We start from the raw sequence: 17,204 nt of genomic DNA on the forward strand, positions 1-17,204 counted from the left end.
TAGTTTTATTTTGCAGCTCAAACAATGGTTTGTACAGGAAATGTGTATTGACAGCTGGGCATATGCTAAAGCCCCATCACCTATTAAACTCAATTGCTTGGGCCTATCTCAGAAAATGCAATCACTTAACTCTGAGTAGGGGAATGTTTAACCAATAGAAGGGAATGGATTGCTTCCCAAGGGTCCTGCAGGTACCATTTGCCAACAAGCTATCATTCTGCTTGACCCCTCAGGTTAGGAGAAATGTGTCCTTAATCTCTTTGGGAGTGTGTGTGTTTTTGAGAGGGTTTAAAGTGATAAAGCTGACGTGAACCCTGAGGACTGATTATGTGCCCGAGGTGTGGGGAATTCAGAAACGCAATACCAGGGACTAGCCACTGATTCAGACAGATTTGAACAGAAGCCCAGGAGAGGTCCGGGAGGGTGTGATCAGGATGGGAAGTACACGTGCCATCAGATGAGCAGACCACGGCAGCGTGCGGTCCGAGAGTAAAGAATGGCACTCTGGACTCGGTGCCTCAGAGTTCTAGCGAACAGAGAAAGCTCAAGGGTCACGTGAAAGACTGATTCTTACCAGTCATGTCACTGGAAGGGGTCAGGCATGGGGAACTCCAGAGGCAGCAAAGGTTTCCCATAAACTAGAGACCTGGTCCTGGACCTGAGCTCTGGCTTGGATTGGGAGGATTTCCATCGCATTGTCTTGAGGGCAAACTATTCCCAGAGTTTGAGATGGGATTATGGCAAAGCTCTTTGACCGGTGGCCATGTGAGGGCTGTGCGGGAGTGAGCCAAGCCCCGGCTACACACTCTGTCCTTTACCACCCGTCTGTGATGCCGGGCAGACATCTTTGCCTCAGTTACATTAGCATCTCAAGAAAACGTTCAAGCAGTGTTTCTAAGGTCAGCTTTCCTTCCTTCTTATCATATTCCTGATGTATATTCCAAAAACGTTAAATGGGACAGATTACGTGTCTTAAGCAAAACACTAGCTCACAAAATACCCAGTAAATATTTGCTAAAGGAACCAGAGCCTGAGTGAGCCGGACAGAGGGAAAGAGGGGAAAATGTAGAGCAGACAAGAAAAGAGAAACAAAAATATGAATGAATATCTCTGTCTTTAAATTTGCTTTAAAAAAAAAAAAAAACTCCCTTAAAAGCATCAGTAGCTCAACCCACTTTCCAGCCCCTTTGAAGCACCATTTTACAAATACTCCATCAGTTAATCCCCTCAGAAAACACTTGACTCGGGTATTATTTTTCTCACTGGACAAATTCCCATTTCCCACCTCCTCTTCATTTCTCTGTTGGCAACTGAACTAACTGATCTGGAGTAAATAATTTTTCTTTTGATGCTTTTATAAAACTATAAACATCTTTCCCACCACCTTGACCCTCCAGATGACAGAAGAAGTCTGTAACTCACTTCTGACAGCCTCCCCCGACCCCAGCTATTTCATTTTAGCGGGCTGCCATTTAAAAGTTACTCCTGCCAGGAGATACACCAGGGGGGCATAGAGTGTTCTAAAGAGTGGACAGTGGATGTCTTAACAACGTTGTCAGACCCACTATGGCCCACATCAGGGGTAGCCAACCTTAGCTGCCCGAGGGAGGATTCAAGGAAAACAAAAATGTTTGTGGACTACGTTCTTTTTTCATGTAAGCTTAAAATAGCTTTCTGAAGCCCTAGTGTGTGGGGAAGGAGGCTAGACCGATCAGAACTGTGTCACGGCTTAGAGAATGAGAGGGAGAAAGGAATTTTTAAGAAACTTGGCTGAACTTACAAATTGTAACCACTTTTACTGTTTATTAAGACCCAAAGGAAACATCGGAGTTACTGTGAATTACTCATTGTTGGCGGACTGTGGTTCCTAGAATGAGCCACTGGGCCAATCAGAGTAACTTTCTTTATTGAATAGAAGAATGTCGGTGAGCAAATCAACACTGCTTTTTGGCCTTAAGACATGAGTACTGGGGATATTTGAGAATGAGCAACTCCTCAGTGGCTTTCTAATTTTTCATCTTTTCTGTCTATACAGTGTTTTCAAGTTCAAGAACTGCATTCACATACATTGTCTCACTGTATCCCTGAAACAGCCTCCCAAGGGTTCGGTATTATTATCCTTCCATCTTAATTGGTGGCCTCGCCCTTCACCCAGTTACTAAGACCATCTTTGGCATCATCTCTGCCATTTCTCTCTCTCTCACACCCCTCATCTCAACCACTGTCAAATTCTCTTCACTCCACCTTCAAGGTGAATCTGGAGTTCAACCTCTCATCACTACGTCCGCATCACCATTTGAGTCCAGGCCTCCCTCACTTCCCCTCCTCACCTGTGGCACTTGCCTGGCAAGCAGTTCCCCGAATGCTGTGCTCGCCCCTCTGTGGTCTATTTCCCATGCTGAAGCCAGAGTAATTCTTTCTTTTTAAGCGCAAGTCAGATCCTGCCACTCGAATGCCGGAAGACCTGCACCGATTCCCCTTCTCATTCAAAATAAAAGTCAGTGTTGTTTCCTTGGCTACAAGGCCCTGACTGATGAGGACTCTTCTACCGATCTGACCTTGATCACTGCTCCAGCCTCATGGGCCTCCTTGTTCTTCACCAAAGACTTCAAGTGGATCCCCACTTCTGGGCCCTTGTCCCCACTGTTTCCTGCCTTGAGTGTCCCTTCTGCCTCACCCAGATGTCCATACAACTCAGCTTAATTTCTGCATGTCTCTGCATCTTATCAGAATGCCTTTCCTGGCCCACCTCTGTCCTGTCTCTCTGTTACTGTGTTTTATTTTCACCAGAGCACCCATCGTCATCTCACATACCATATATTTCTTTATTTTTTTGTTACCTATTTCCCCACTGGACTTGGAGTTCCTTGTCAGCAGGGGCATTTGTCTCCCTTCTTCAAAGTAGTTCATACAGGACCTGCCATGTAGTAGAAGTCCAATAAATTAATTGTTGCTAAATGAATGTGAATGAATGAATCTTCACTTTACAAATAGGCAAACTAAGGCTTAGCCTGGTGAACACACTTGTCCCAAGTCAGAGTCAGCATCGGAGCCAGGTCGAGAATTGTGTTATTTCCTGCAGTTTGAAATGAAAGAAATTAACTTGACTGAGGACCTGAAACTTGAATAAAATACGGAGCTTCCCGTGGCTCCACTTTGGATTCGTCCAATGAACCACAGTCCACCAAGCAGGAGCAATTTAGAACAATTCTGATTTTTCATTTATGTTTTAAAAACCTTAAAGGGAATATAGCTTCTAAAACTTAGCCATGCTTCTTAAAATCCCCTTTCCTCTTCTATCTCCTTAACTGCACCTCTGCTGCAGACTTCTTGTTCTTCAAAACCATCACACTCTCCTCTCCTCCCCCTAAGTCTCTAAGACGCCACTCATACTGGCACAGACTCAAACAGAACTACCTAGAGCATTTTGGAGATTCCATTTTATTTCCCCTGGCGACTTATTTTTCATAACTGTCAATTAGATCAAGTTAGTTGATACTGTTGTTTAAATCTTCTAAATTTTTACTGGCTTTCTATAAATTATTGAGAAGTATTGAAATCTCTGACAATAATTGTGGATTTGTGTGTTTCTTCTTAAAGTTCTGTCTATCTTTGCATCATCTATTTTGAAGCTCTGTTGTTAGATGCATAAACATTTAAGGTTACCTTGTCTTCTTGATGAATTGATCCCTTTATCATTATAAAACGATCTTCTCTATCTCTGGTAATAGCCTTGGCCCTTAAATTTATTTTGCATGACAGTAATAAATATAGCCACTCCAGATTTTTAAAAAACTAATTTTAGCATCATAAATCCTTTTCCATCCTTTTTTTTTTTTTTTAACCTATTTGTGTCTTTAGATTTAAAGTGCATTTCTTGCAGGGAGCATACAGTTGAATCTAGCTTTTTAAATACAACTTGAAGATCTGTGCCTTTTAATTGGGGTGTTTAGCCTATTTCTATTTAATGTGATTGTTGATAGAGCTAAGTTTACATTAAATTGCTTTTTGTGATCTTGTTTGTTCTCTGTTGATCCCGTTTGATCTTTATTCCCTTTTTCCTCTTTTTCTGCCTTCTTTTGAAATAACTGAATATTTTTATGATTCCATTTTATCTTCTTCATTGTATTGTTATATATACATGCCAGTCAGGTCAATTGCCTAGAACGTAATCCTCTCTGGACATCATTTTGTTCAGTAGAAAATTGGAGGTAATGATAGCGTTTGCCTCGAGGATTGCTGTGGGGGTTCAATAAGTTGATAAATGTAAAGCATTTAGAATCAGATCTGATACATGATAGGCGCCGCAGCCACAGAAGAGCTGACGATGGTGTGGTTTCCCTCATGGATGTCATTTGCTTTCATCCATACTTCACACCTTTCCTCAGTCCACCCTACTTCCTGCTGAGCTGATGCAAGAAGGAAGCCTGGGGCGTCTGGAATATTAGCACTCTCCTTAATCTCTTTCATTTCCCAAGGAAGGGAGGAAAGCATCCTAGTAGGAATAACGATTTTGGTCTTATTGTGGCTGCTTTTTTTTGGAAAAAAATCTCATGAAAAATTACTGGCAAAAAAGAACAGAAAAAAGAATTCTGCCTCATTACCAACTGTGATGGTCCAGGGTTTACACTTAAGGAAGAATGTGAATTCTCACATAAGGAGTAGGGAGAAGGCATTCTAGACAGCATAACATGTATAAAGCTATGGGAATATGAACCTTCATGGTGTGGTCAGGAATTAAGATGCTATCAGGTGCAGAAACTGAATTACTATAAAGTTTCCTTTCAAAATACATTTATCTGTGTTACATTAATTCAAAGAAAAATGTCCAGTAAATCATAGGATAGGTGGACAGATTTGGGTTAAGTAATGAAAGTGCAGGGTAAATGGCCAACCTTGGGGGCTCCCTTCATGTCGACAGGGGGACCCACTGAAGGGGTTTCATCAGGGGAAAGCATGCTAGAATTTGCAGATGGTAGGGTCCATCTCACGGCCAGGAGGAGGATGAAAATCATTCTGCTGTCCCTGAGACCCATTTAGAAGTCCGCCTATAGTTGTCCCTGGCGGTAAAATGTGGGCTGGGACTGAAGAAGTGGAGATGTGAGGTAGAAAGATAGAGCAGAGTGAGAAACTCTGCAGGAGGTAAAAAAAAAAAAAAAAAAATCACCTGCACTTGGCGGCTGAGGAATAAGCACGAGGAAGCAGAAGGACCCAGGTGACTTGGGTTTCTGGTTCCAAGGTCTGAGCACTCTGACCACCAGCCACTCCTACAAGCCTCTGCAATTTGTGAAACAGTTGACATTTAACTAGGTGCATACTTCATTATGTTCCAAAGTGGAAATTCTGTCTGACTCCAGGTGAAGTAGGGATTTGGAAGTTGTCCAGTTGGTATTTGATAGCAGGTAAAGCCAGTTTGAGAACTCGAGGATTTGAATGGATTTGAGTTTGACCAGATCTCTCCTCACTTGGTCCAGTGGAGCCTGAGAACCACCCGCCTCACTTCCTCAATCACTGCCGGTTCAACACGTAACAGTCTGTAAGGCCAGTGGGATAATTCACAAATGAATTAGTAACACTGATCATAAAGTCTCCAGCCAGCTTTGAGGTGTGCCTCTGTAGTTCTTAACCCTTCCTTTTAAAAAAAAAAAAAAAAATTCTCTATAAAGATTCCTTCCCATCCACAGAAGAGCATTTGGGGACGGGGAAGGGTGTAGGGAGGACTTCCTGTGTCGACTTGAAACCTCTTCTGTAATACACCTGCATTTGCCAGAATTACAGCAGAAGTAAACGAGGGAAGGTTTTCCCGAATGAGACTTGACGAGACGTGAAAGAGTTGGAGTTGTGAGATTTAGCACTCTTTTTTTTTTCTCTCTCTCTCTTGTGCGACAGCTTTCAGGAGTTCCCCTACCTAAAACACTTTTAGCACATAGGCCAATTAAGGTGCAGTGTAACATTTTCCAAAGTGCTTTCCAGAATCAGTCAAGGACTCTGAGTCAAGTCTGATGATGGATCACAATTCCTCTAAGTGGAGGTACACCCTGCTGGCTGTCACTTATCCTCAGCCACACAGTCCTGTATCTGCTTTCTGTTCCTGAGCTGTGTGTATTTCCTTTATACAAGCACCCAGCTCCATGGTAAAGTGAATTACACCGTGCACGCGCTCCGGCATTAATGCACCTCTTTTTTCTTTTCTTTAGGTATTTATGGGCCATCGGTAAGAATGTCTGGAAGAGATGGAAGAAGAGATTTTTTGTACTGGTGCAGGTAACTTTTCAACTCTAATATCGTTCTTAAGAGCCACCATTTTTAAAGGTTCGATTGAATTAATTAATGTTTTTAATTGGTGTGACTTATATTATGTGCACAAAGCTCCAGCGTGTAACTCAGTGAATTTTTATATATTGGATACCCATGCAATCTCTAAATTTCTCTCTACCCAGAATGGAGAGGACTCTCTAGATTTCTCTCTATTTTCTCTCCGTGCATCTCTAGGGCCAGATCTGAGAGGGAATTAGATTGGTCCAGCTCGTGTCACACACCCAACTTTTCACAGGACGGGGCCAGGCACTTTGATTCACGGTGCCACTGAGCTGCGTCCAGTACAAAATCAGGATGCCATTACCAGGAAAAGAAATGGATGCTGGGCAGGCAGAAACAGCTGGTATCCCCTCTAGAGAGAGCATTTAGATGGAGAGACGGGATACATCCAAAGAGGCAGTGCTAGATTACGCGTGGTTCTCCCCTTTCCATGCTGCTCACCTGGCACTGCAGCCTGTCTCAAAATCCCCTGTGGGTCTGCCTGGCCTCCCTCGATAGACGATGTGCTGTTTCAGGGCCCGTTGCATCCCTCATTCCCCCACCACACACGTGCACATCCTCCAGCTGGGTGTCTGACGTGGGCATTCGGGAAATGTTTGGTGGAAGAAAGAAGGAAAAGGAAGAGAGAGAGGAAGAGCTCGGGCATTGCTTCCAGTGGTTCTGAGAGAGGAAAAAAAATCTATGGCCCGGAGAGTGGCTGGTGGCACCTTCCCAGAGGAAGGGGGACAAGTGGCCTTGTCTTATGATATGGAGCTTCTCCCCCGACTCAGGGAGCCAGGAGACCAAGACTTTTCTCTGAGTATGTTTGACATGACAAAGGACTCAGGGGGATGGAGCTGACCTCTTACTTTGGGGGAGATTCTAGGGGAGGAAAAAAACTCTTCAGGGGAAAAAAAAAAAAAGACGAATTGTGCTGAAAATATTAGCGAAGCCAGGTCTATGTGATATGTACTGAACCAAAAAGAAGAGAGTGATTGTTTTAGGCAGTGTGCCTGGAACACAGACGTGTTAGGGCTTCCACCGTCTACCAGGAGAAGAACCATTCTGTTGCTACAAAGCACGCTTGTACTCACTTCTGAAAATCATAAAAGGGCGTACAAAGCCCGTCTGAAGCTCAGCACCTTCCATACAAGGGTTTCATGAGCTGTTTCATATACATGTGACTCTCATTAATTTTAATGTGCTGTTGAGATGCACTGGGTACATAGACCACCGCCTCCCCCCCACCAAATTAAACCTTCTGTTTCAACCCAAATCCATTTCCACCCTGAACAACTTCTGTGGCCTGCAGAGGGAATAGGACAGTGCCACCATCACAAAGGTGACAGGGGAGCCAGAATGAGAACTCAGGTCTTCTGTTGCCTTTTGTCCTGTTCACCACAACAACGTCTAAAAGCAATTTTGGCGGCCTGCCTAGAAAATACCGCGTTATTTCTAGATTCTTCACATTCTTTCATCTCCACTGTCCCCAGTGATCCCATTTCCAGGCGCTTTATCAGAATGATAAAGGAAAAAACTTACCCCCTCGGGAACAACCCCAAGGCCAACAGAGTTGCAGGAGAAAAGGTCACGGCCCCCGAGTCCCGGCCCAATTCAGAAGAAGCAAAAAAATGTCCCAAGTTGCCTGAAGAGAAAGGTGGCTGTCCAAGCAGGGACAGTTGGCACCCAGCCCCTGCCTGCAGTGTTGAATGCAGTCGTCCGTACAAAGGATTTTCAGTTTCTTTTTAGCCGCCACACCCTTCCACTGAAAATGAAAATGCAGAAGTAAAATCAGGAGGACCAGTCTGGTCAAATGTGGGGAAAAGGTGAGGATGCTGGGGAAGGAGGCACATTGCCCCCCAGCCTGCCCCCCCCCACCCCGTCTCCCTGCAGCCCCAGCGGGATCTGCGTGGAAGTCGGTGTGCAACCACCACCCAGAAAGCACGGCCACCCAAGTGACTTACTCATTGTTCCTTTCATTCAGACGTTAGGTCTCATGGAGAGTTTTTTTTTTAGAGAGAGAGCTGGCAACACATAATTTCCAACACAATTATGAATTCCGTTAGATTTAATATAAGGAAAATTGTTTGGAAAGCCTAAAGATAGAACACATCCTACATTATTCTCCTCAAAAGTCATCTCTTTTTTGCCACCCCTATCTGCCTGCCTGCCTGTCTGTCTGTCTGTCTGTCTATCTCTCTCTCTCTCTCTCTCTCACACACACACACACATATACACACACACACATACACACACACACACACACACACACATACACACACACACACGGAATCTACATTTTTGTCTGTAACGCAGAACTGTTACATTCTCTCTTAGTGAGATTTCCTTTTAGAGCTACTCCCTTGGGGATCCACGGATAGATTGTAAATGGGCTTCCTACGAACCAGAGACAAAGGCCACCCTTAGGGGGCGTTAAGCCAAAGCAGCAATTCCCACATTGGAGGATGGAAGCTAAAATTCTAATGGACGTGGCTGGAGCCTGCCCCGCCGGCTCTGAAGGGAATAAAGCAGTTGCAGGTGTTTCTGTGTCAAAGACTGCAGTGTCCCTACCCGGTGCCCTCCAAGTATGGGTCTGGACCGCCTGCACTGAGGTGTTGTTTAAAATGCAGATCCCAAGGACCATTCCGAAGCTTCTGGTGCAGAGAAGATTCTGAGGTGGAGCTCAGGATTCAGGATGTTGAACAAGCAGCCCAGGAGATAGTGAAGCAGGTGGCCCAGAGACCACCTTTGGAGAAACACTGCCCCAGAGGTCATTGTCCCTTTTAAACAGAAGACTTCCATTCCCTCTAGACCACATGCTCTCAGAGTTTATGTTCTCCAAGGTACTGAGCATCAGAGGAGCTAAACAGATGGTTATGTGCAAATGACATGACAAAGCCTCTTAGCTGTGTTCCTTGAAATTCCAATATATGCCCTGTGAACATGGCTGCAGACACAGGGAGTAAGGGGGAATGGGTCCCCAGCATCCTGAGTCCAGACAGGGATGAGCAAACTCATTCCAAACCCCAGGGGCCACAGTAAGGACCAAGCTTGTTGATTACCATTGTTAGGAACTGCGACCAAGCAAGTGCTAATGATGAAGGTGACAGTTCCACGGAGCTCCACCACGAGCCCCCCACCTTGGATGTGTACGGGGTGGAGTGGAAATGGCCAACTCATCCAGACCAGGTTAGAAAGCCTCACCTCTATCATCTTTTTAATTTTAAAATGTTTTTCTTCTACACCCCAAAGACTTCTCATTAAAATCAGTTTTTAACTGGTCTTCAGCCAAAGTACCTTCTGAGATATTTTTCCCCCTCTTAGCATCATACAAATGAGCCACAGTGTTCTGTGGTTCCTCCAGTGATGCTCATAACTGCTTGTATTTATCTGGCCTCTCAGAGTTTGCAAACTGGTCCTCACAGCCTTTCTGTACTGTCACAAGGGCAAGTCTTATCCCCATTCACACTGGAGGAAACTGTGAGGCTGAGGCTGGTTAAATGACTTGCCCAAGGTCGATGGCTCATAGGCAGCCAATGTGAAACCCAACCCAGGTCTTGTAATTCCAGATGTCTTCCATGAGTCCAAGCACTCCGTTGAGACTGTGCTTAAGGAGATGTATGCATTCACAATGTGCTTCTGCATCAGTCAGAACCAGCGTGGTCCCTAAATCCATATCCTCTTTCTGAATCCCTCCAGGTAATACAATGCGCCCAAGTTCTGACTGTTTCAGCTTTCAAAGAAATCTAAATCTGAATGAGATAAGATATTGTCTAATAATGTAAAATACTTCATAACACAGCCGTTGTCACCTAGACAACAATATTAAAATAAGCTAACTGTGAAAGTGAACTGTAAGACACTGAAGTCAGTGAATGATTCGTAACTCTGAAGGAATGTTCCTTCTCTCTGTCCAACTTCACAACTGCCCTAAAGGGCATTTATATTTATATTCTGTTTATAAATGACAACCATCAACCCAAAGTAGCTTAAGTTTTAGAAGAGGAAGCATTATATTGGTTAGTTAATTAAATTAGTAATCCACTGGAGAGTTTTCTAGCGTGACCAGGTCCAGAGTTTAAACAAAGTCATTAAAACTTGGTTGTTCTATCTATATTATCTCTTGACTATGCTTTCCTCAAAGCTGGCTTCACCTTCAAGCAAGCGCTCTCCATGCAGTGGGCTCTGAAAGGTCAGGGCTGAAAACAGGTTAGCAGCTCCAGAGGAAAGGCAGCTTTTTATTCCCACCAGTTTTAGCAGAAGCCCCGATTGAGTTTTCATTGGCCTGATGTGGTCACGTGCCCGTCCCTGCACCAATCACTGCAGCTAAGGAGATACGATGCTGATTGGCCAGGCCTGGACCACACATTCCACCCATCCTGCCTCCAGCTCGAGGCACGGTTAGCCTTATTGGCATACACCATACTGGCTGGCAGTGGGAAAATCAGACTTCAGTTATCATCAGAGGCAAATGAATGCTCTGCATACAAACATAAAATATGTCCTACAGATGTTACCATCATCTCCATTTTAAGATAATAAAACGGATTCCCAGCACCGTTAACTGAACTGCCCCGGGTCACACAGCTAGAAAATCATCTGAGAATCAAAATCTCGGTATTGATAGCTACAAAACCTGTTCTCTCTTTGCTCTGCCTTCATGTCCGTGTTAACCAGGAGTCTGGGATTTAGACTCGGCGATCCTTCCTTCACTACCACATCACATTAAAAATGGTCCTTAGTCCCCGGGAATTGTGTGCTTCACCTCATAAAATTTTTCTCTAACCTCAAGTCTTGGTTCAGTCAATGCTTCCTCAAAAAACTTCCCTGACCACCGAACTGGACCAAATCCCCAAGCTCTCACAGTACCATTTATCTCTCTTTGGCACACTTACCACCATTAAGGTTACACATTTCTAAGATAACGTGATTAATGTCTGCCTCCCACTAGACTCTAGTTGCTAAATATAATTGAGACACAGGGCAACCCTGAAGTTGCCAGACAGTTCCTATATGTTAAAATAGTGGTACTCAGACTTTAATATGCATTAGGAAATATCTGAGACAACTATGAACAGTATAGATTCCTGAAGCCCACCTTGACCTGAGATTGTGATTCAATTGGTTTGATTTAGTGGCATTTCTATAACCTACCCCCCTTACACATACACACACACACACACACACACACACACACACTCACTCTAATGAAGATGGCCTCAGCCCACACTTTATGAAACATTATTTCAAACCTTTTCTTCATTCAGAAAGTGGTTGGAAATGAGCTAAATGGTTCCCTGTGTATCTGAGGTCCAGCCACCCAGAAAATAAAAAGGTTTGTACCCTTAGAAGTCCCATCAGCCCTTCTCACATGAGAAAGTGCCTACCAGCTGAAAATTCCAAAGATGTAAAAGGTGTAGTTCTTTAAGCTCCGAAGTGCATTTTCAGGTGTCTCCTGGTCACTGAGATCACTTGATCTGTTTTCTGGTGTGTAATCCAGCCTCTCTGGCAAGGCTGGCTGACCCTCTTAACGTCTAACATGTATTCCAGGCTCTACCGTGCCATTATGACAACAGCTTTCACTATCTCAGTATTTAAACAGAATTCTCCTGTGGCAGGGAAGCATGCATTTCCTTGGGAATAGCTTTCACCGATTAATGTCTCGTGGAAGCTTTAAAAAAAAAAGTCTCAGCAAGCTCCCAAGCCCTTGCTGTTCCCTCACCCTTCAAGCGCTCTGGAAGATCTGAGGCTCCTCCAAACTTGCAATCATTAGAAACATTCAAAACTAAATCGTTTCTTCTCTCCCCCTTTTATTTCCTAAAGTTGCCGAATTTCAAATTAAAATGATCCCAATAAACCAAATCACTATGCCGTGCACCAGAAAGTAACAGAGCATTGTAAACCGACTATACTTCAATTAAACGAAAAACAAACAAAAAACAGATGAGTCTAAAGATTTAATTAATTAATTAAGTTTGGTCCTAATAAACCAATTCAAGTTTCTTTGAGCCCAGAGTTTGTCCAAAACAACTTCAGCCGAATTACCAGAAGAGGGCAGCAGCGTACAGTGTTCTAAGAAACAAGGACCTAAAACAGAAAAGGAAAAATCAGATAAGCCCCAAGCATGTAGTAACAGTAAATGCCTGAATCTTGAGATAACACCCTTCTGTTGTGATATTTTCCTGATCTCAAGTGAGTGTCTGCAACTCTCCACTTGGCTAATCATCACATTAACGGACTGTATCCTCTCCATGTTGCCAGAGAGGTAAAAAAAAAAAAAAAAAAAAGTCACTGTAGAACTGTTCCAGCAATATCTGTGTTCCCTGTCATGCCGGGGGCAGGAGGGTTCCTTTGTCCCTGGGACCAGTAACAGGCTGAAGTAACGTGTAAATTTGGGAGGGAGAAAACCTCTTATTGGATTACACATACCCAACTTTCTAGAACCAGTCGGACTCCATCAGTGAATGCCCACCACAAGGCAGACTTTGCTCATGGCAAGGTGAATATAACCAAGATGGATATGATCCCCTAGGCGTGCCTTCCAAGGATTTATAATCTAATGGGCAAATAGCTACTTTATATTAGAATGTTAGTGCCAAATGCAAGGCGATTGCTTGCATAAAGGCATATACTGTTGTGAGTGTCACGCACAGTGTGCAAAGCCCTTCACTGCCCGATTAATCCTCCAGCCACAATAAGACGCAGGCAGAATACAGAAGAGGACTCTGAGTTATACCTGTGACCACTTATGAGAGCTGCGATGGGGCCCCAAGCCTATGTGATGACCCCCCACAAAGCTTGCACTCTTAATCCTCCTTTAAAAGGAAGATGGTATTGGTTATTCTGCTTATTACAAAGAATAATAATAATACAAATAATAATTTTGTAGGAATAATACTTATAAAGATAATCTTAGTGATCTGGCTTTGTGTTTCCCGTGAACCCCATGAAGACCTTGCAGGATGAGGAACAGGTCCTGCAAACTACGGGCATGAGACACCCAAGTCGGGCAGAAAGTTTTCATCAGGAACCAACAGAGGGCAGCAATAGATAAACCAACCAGTAACACATTCTCCCCTGGACTCCCTTTATCTCCTGCTGGGACCTTCACGCGGAGGACTGTGCGGGAGATGTAGGCAGGGTTTGAGCGCACCAATTTCTTACCATTAAAAAAAAAAACAACTCACCCATGGAGGAGATTAAAAAAAAAATGTCCCCCGCAGGAATCAAAGTTCACTTCGTAAATGTCTCTTTGGATAAAGGGAACCCGAGAGATGAGGGATGTGGCACTCTTTCGCCAAGACATTTGACATCCGTGGATGGTAAATATGCCCGTGAGCTTTTAGCCGGAAGCCGGAAGGATGCTTGTTCTCCCACGGGCGCCTTGCAGACAGGCCACATGTTAGACATGCTGAGTAGCCGCGCTGGGTCTGGATGCACCGGGGCGACAGGGTCCTGAAGGCCGGCCTGCAGCTGCGGTGCCCGAGCCGGGCGCCGGCGTGGGCGGATGCCCGTGCGGGCCGTGAGGGCCGCGCCGTCGGGGGCTGAGGATGGTTCTACGATTCTGGCACCTAGAGATCAAGCGCTCATTGCTTGTGACAGCGTGTCACTCCGGCACTTGTCTGAGATGAAGGGAAGACTTTTCACAGCAACCGAAAGCATCCTTCCGCGGGGGGGGGGACACGGAACGTGCGGCTCGGTGCTGAGAACCGGCCTGCAAAACGTAAAATAGTAAAAGAAAGGAGGGGGGCATAAAGAAAGAAAAGTCTTAACCTCTGACCAAAAGGCTTGTGTTGTATCTGAGAGCTCTCAGCCAGGGCCGTAGTCTGATATTAGGTACAACCTACAAAATTGCGGCTTTTGAAGCAGTTTTGACCTACACAAATGGCAATTTTGTGCAGCTTAACCCACTTAAAACAGCAGCAGTCATGGTAATAGCTAAGTTTTTTTTCCAAGCACCTGGAAGATTCTAAGTGCACTCCACACGCGGACTCATTCGCACCTCGCCATAAGCCAGTGAGAAGATGGGGTCTCAGATTATATCCCATCTACTGATGAAGCAACAGGATCAGAGACGCTCCCTAACTTGCTCCAAGTCACACAGCCAAGAGGTGGAGAAACTCCATCTGAACCCGGCTTCTGCGTGCAGGGCCTCAGGGGAAAGGACAGGCTTGAACGGGGAGGGGTTTGGGTTTTGTTTTTCCCCCAAGGAAGATGAGATCCAGGGAACCAGTCTCACAACCTGCGCTTTTCCTTTTCAGGTGAGTCAGTACACGTTTGCCATGTGCAGTTACCGGGAGAAAAAAGCCGAACCTCAGGAACTCCTCCAACTGGACGGCTACACTGTGGACTACACCGACCCCCAGCCAGGTACCTGCTCACCTGCTCAGCCATGAGCCCGCAAAACCCCACCCCTTCCCAGGTGAACAGTCAGCTGGTGTTTGTGGGCAATTCCTCCATGCTGAACCCTAAGTCAAGTTTCTGGGGTTACACAGCTGCCCGTGACAGCCACAGCCCCCCGACCTTACAGAATCGTAAGATTTACTCCATCCTTGTTGCGTAAATGCCACTTCAATCAAGGGCGTCGTTTTCCCTCGAGGGAGCCTCGTAAAACCAAAAGGAAAACATGATACATTTTTCTTCTACATAACTGTGCCTGCATCAAATATGTCCTCCACCCTTGAATGTTAAAAAGAAATTTCTGAATAAGAAGTCCTGTATGTACACCAAGGACTGTGTGTGTGTGTGTGTGTGTCTTGGTATGTGTTATTGTTCACCAGTGATGTGTGAGCCTGGCAGGTGTTGGTGTCTCCATGTCCAAGCAAGACTGCCCTGTCCATCCACGTTTGCTAACGACAATCTGAAGCGAGCTGATGGCACTTGAAAAGAAAGTCCTCCCGAAATGTTTTTTATTTCCTAAAAAGACACTAATCCACAGCGTTGACATCCAAGCTCCTCCGCCTTATGTAACTAAGAGAACCACGCAAATGGTAGTATTTCTCATAAGTTCTACATTGCAGAAGCTCTATATCCTGTCCCCTCACACCTCTCCCCCCTCCACACCCATTTTTTTTTCTTTTCCCAGAAAAAAATGAATAGAAATCCGCTTCAAGGAACCTTCAAAATGGGGGGGGGTGCGAAATCATTTCAGCATATTAATGAGCAACAGGCACCAACAGCCCTCTCCCAGAGAAGTTTATTTTTATGCCAAATCTGCACAAGGGAAGCATTTCCAACCATACTGCATTATTTGGCCCAAAACCTTTTTTTCTACTCCCATATTGCTCTTCCACATGCAACAAAATACACAGAGAAGAAAAACAGAGTTTGAGAGAAGATGGGGTGTTAACCTGGCAAGGTGTGGCGAGGAAGCCCTTTGGCCCAGCCCACTTGGGAGAACTAGCATTTAGCATCTCCGTGAGATTCAGAATCCCAACCCAGCAGTCTTGGGCCAGCCACCCCACCCTACCCCCAGCCTCGGACTTCCGTAGGTAATTAGCATCTTGCCAGAGCGTGGTACAGCGCTGACCACAGAAGACTTAAGTGAAATCTCTCATAATGAATGAAACAGCTTCCTGCAGCAGCTCACGGAAAGGCTGTGGTTCCTGCGTTAATGAATCCGCCTTCATATTGCTCTATGATGGTTTGCATTCTTCTCAAACCACTGAGTTCCCATCAGGGAAATAAAGACCCTCTTTCTTAAGACCCATATTTTAAAGTGGGAGACTTAAGGGCCAATATGAGAAGGGAAAAAATACCATCTTATGCCACTAACTTCTTTTTAGTCCCGTTCACTATTCCTTGCCTCTGGGTGATTGCATTTAGGTGGTACCACAATCCCACCAAGTAGGTAAGAACCAGGATTGTCATCTCATTTTGTACAGGAAGAAAAAGAGCTGGGACTTGAGGTCTCACCTGTCTGGCCCTTTGGTACTTGCAGGAAAACGTAGCTACGTGTACAGCTAGAGCAAAGCCAGAGTTGTTACTTTATCATATAAAAGCAGAATTCTGTTATCGCAGAGGGAGGACGGGAGCGGGGAGAAAGTTTTTTCTGTCTACATGGAAAAGGAGTCACTGCACATGTGTTTTATAAAAGCTTCTCTTCTTTTTTTTTTTTTCACATTGATCCCCTGGGATATAATTTTATAAATTCCTTTACCAAGGATGTAAATGGAAAGTAAATTGATTATGTTCTGGAGAATAATAAGCAGCTTCTTCTCTGCCTCTCCATGTGCCAAGTCCTAGTTATTTTCAAAGCAGCGTTTGATTGAAAACGGAGATTTAAATACTCCCAATTGTCATGAGAGAAGTCTAACCCAGAATTTCTTAAAGAGTGCTTGTTAAAAATAGTAGTTCCTGGACCCCAAACCTAACCAAGAACCAAGAGGAGGAAGGCAAAATCCTATTTAAATAGGCGCTCTAGGGGAGTCCTACATACAGCAGAGTTTGCCAGCTGGAGATGGAGGTGATGCACAGTTTAGCCAGTGTCTTCAGAGAGTTGAGGAGTCTCCCCCAGCTTCTCCCTGAAAGGTGAGGGGGCACATGGAGCAGAACTGAGTCCATCTGTCCCCCTCTCCCTCTGGGCTGTATCCTGCTTGTCAGTGGAACCAACTGGGGGAGATATTTACGGGGCAGATAGCCTTCCCCATGGATGTCTTTGCCTTTGTGCCAGCCTAGGATCCAGCAGTCACTCAGACAAAAACATTTGCTCCAAATCCGCTCTACCTATTTAAGGGTCTTGAAAGATTGATTTGGAGAATTGATAAATAAGTAAGTTTTCCATTCAGGCTCCTCCTTTTCATCTAAAGATGAAAATGTCTCATTTTACCTTTCCCTGGGTACAGTTCAGAGAGGATGTGGCAATCCTCTCGATTCCTATTAGATTAAGTAACCAAGTCTTCACATAA

The 17,204-nt window shown here is 44.7% G+C and overlaps 1 protein-coding gene across 12 annotated transcripts in view; it reads left to right on the top strand.

Annotated features, from left to right (window-relative positions):
* CADPS (calcium dependent secretion activator) overlaps positions 1–17,204 on the top strand; it is a 416,509-nt gene that overhangs the window by 243,632 nt on the left and 155,673 nt on the right. For all 12 annotated transcript variants that reach the window (XM_032458143.1, XM_032458141.1, XM_032458140.1 and 9 more), the window contains exons 9-10: positions 6,198–6,264; positions 14,559–14,667. In XM_032458143.1, the coding sequence (XP_032314034.1) occupies positions 6,198–6,264; positions 14,559–14,667 (176 nt within the window). The remainder of the gene's footprint in view (positions 1–6,197; positions 6,265–14,558; positions 14,668–17,204) is intronic.

Source organism: Camelus ferus, chromosome 17 (genome assembly GCF_009834535.1).
Source record: "Camelus ferus isolate YT-003-E chromosome 17, BCGSAC_Cfer_1.0, whole genome shotgun sequence".
Lineage (NCBI taxonomy): Eukaryota > Metazoa > Chordata > Mammalia > Artiodactyla > Camelidae > Camelus > Camelus ferus.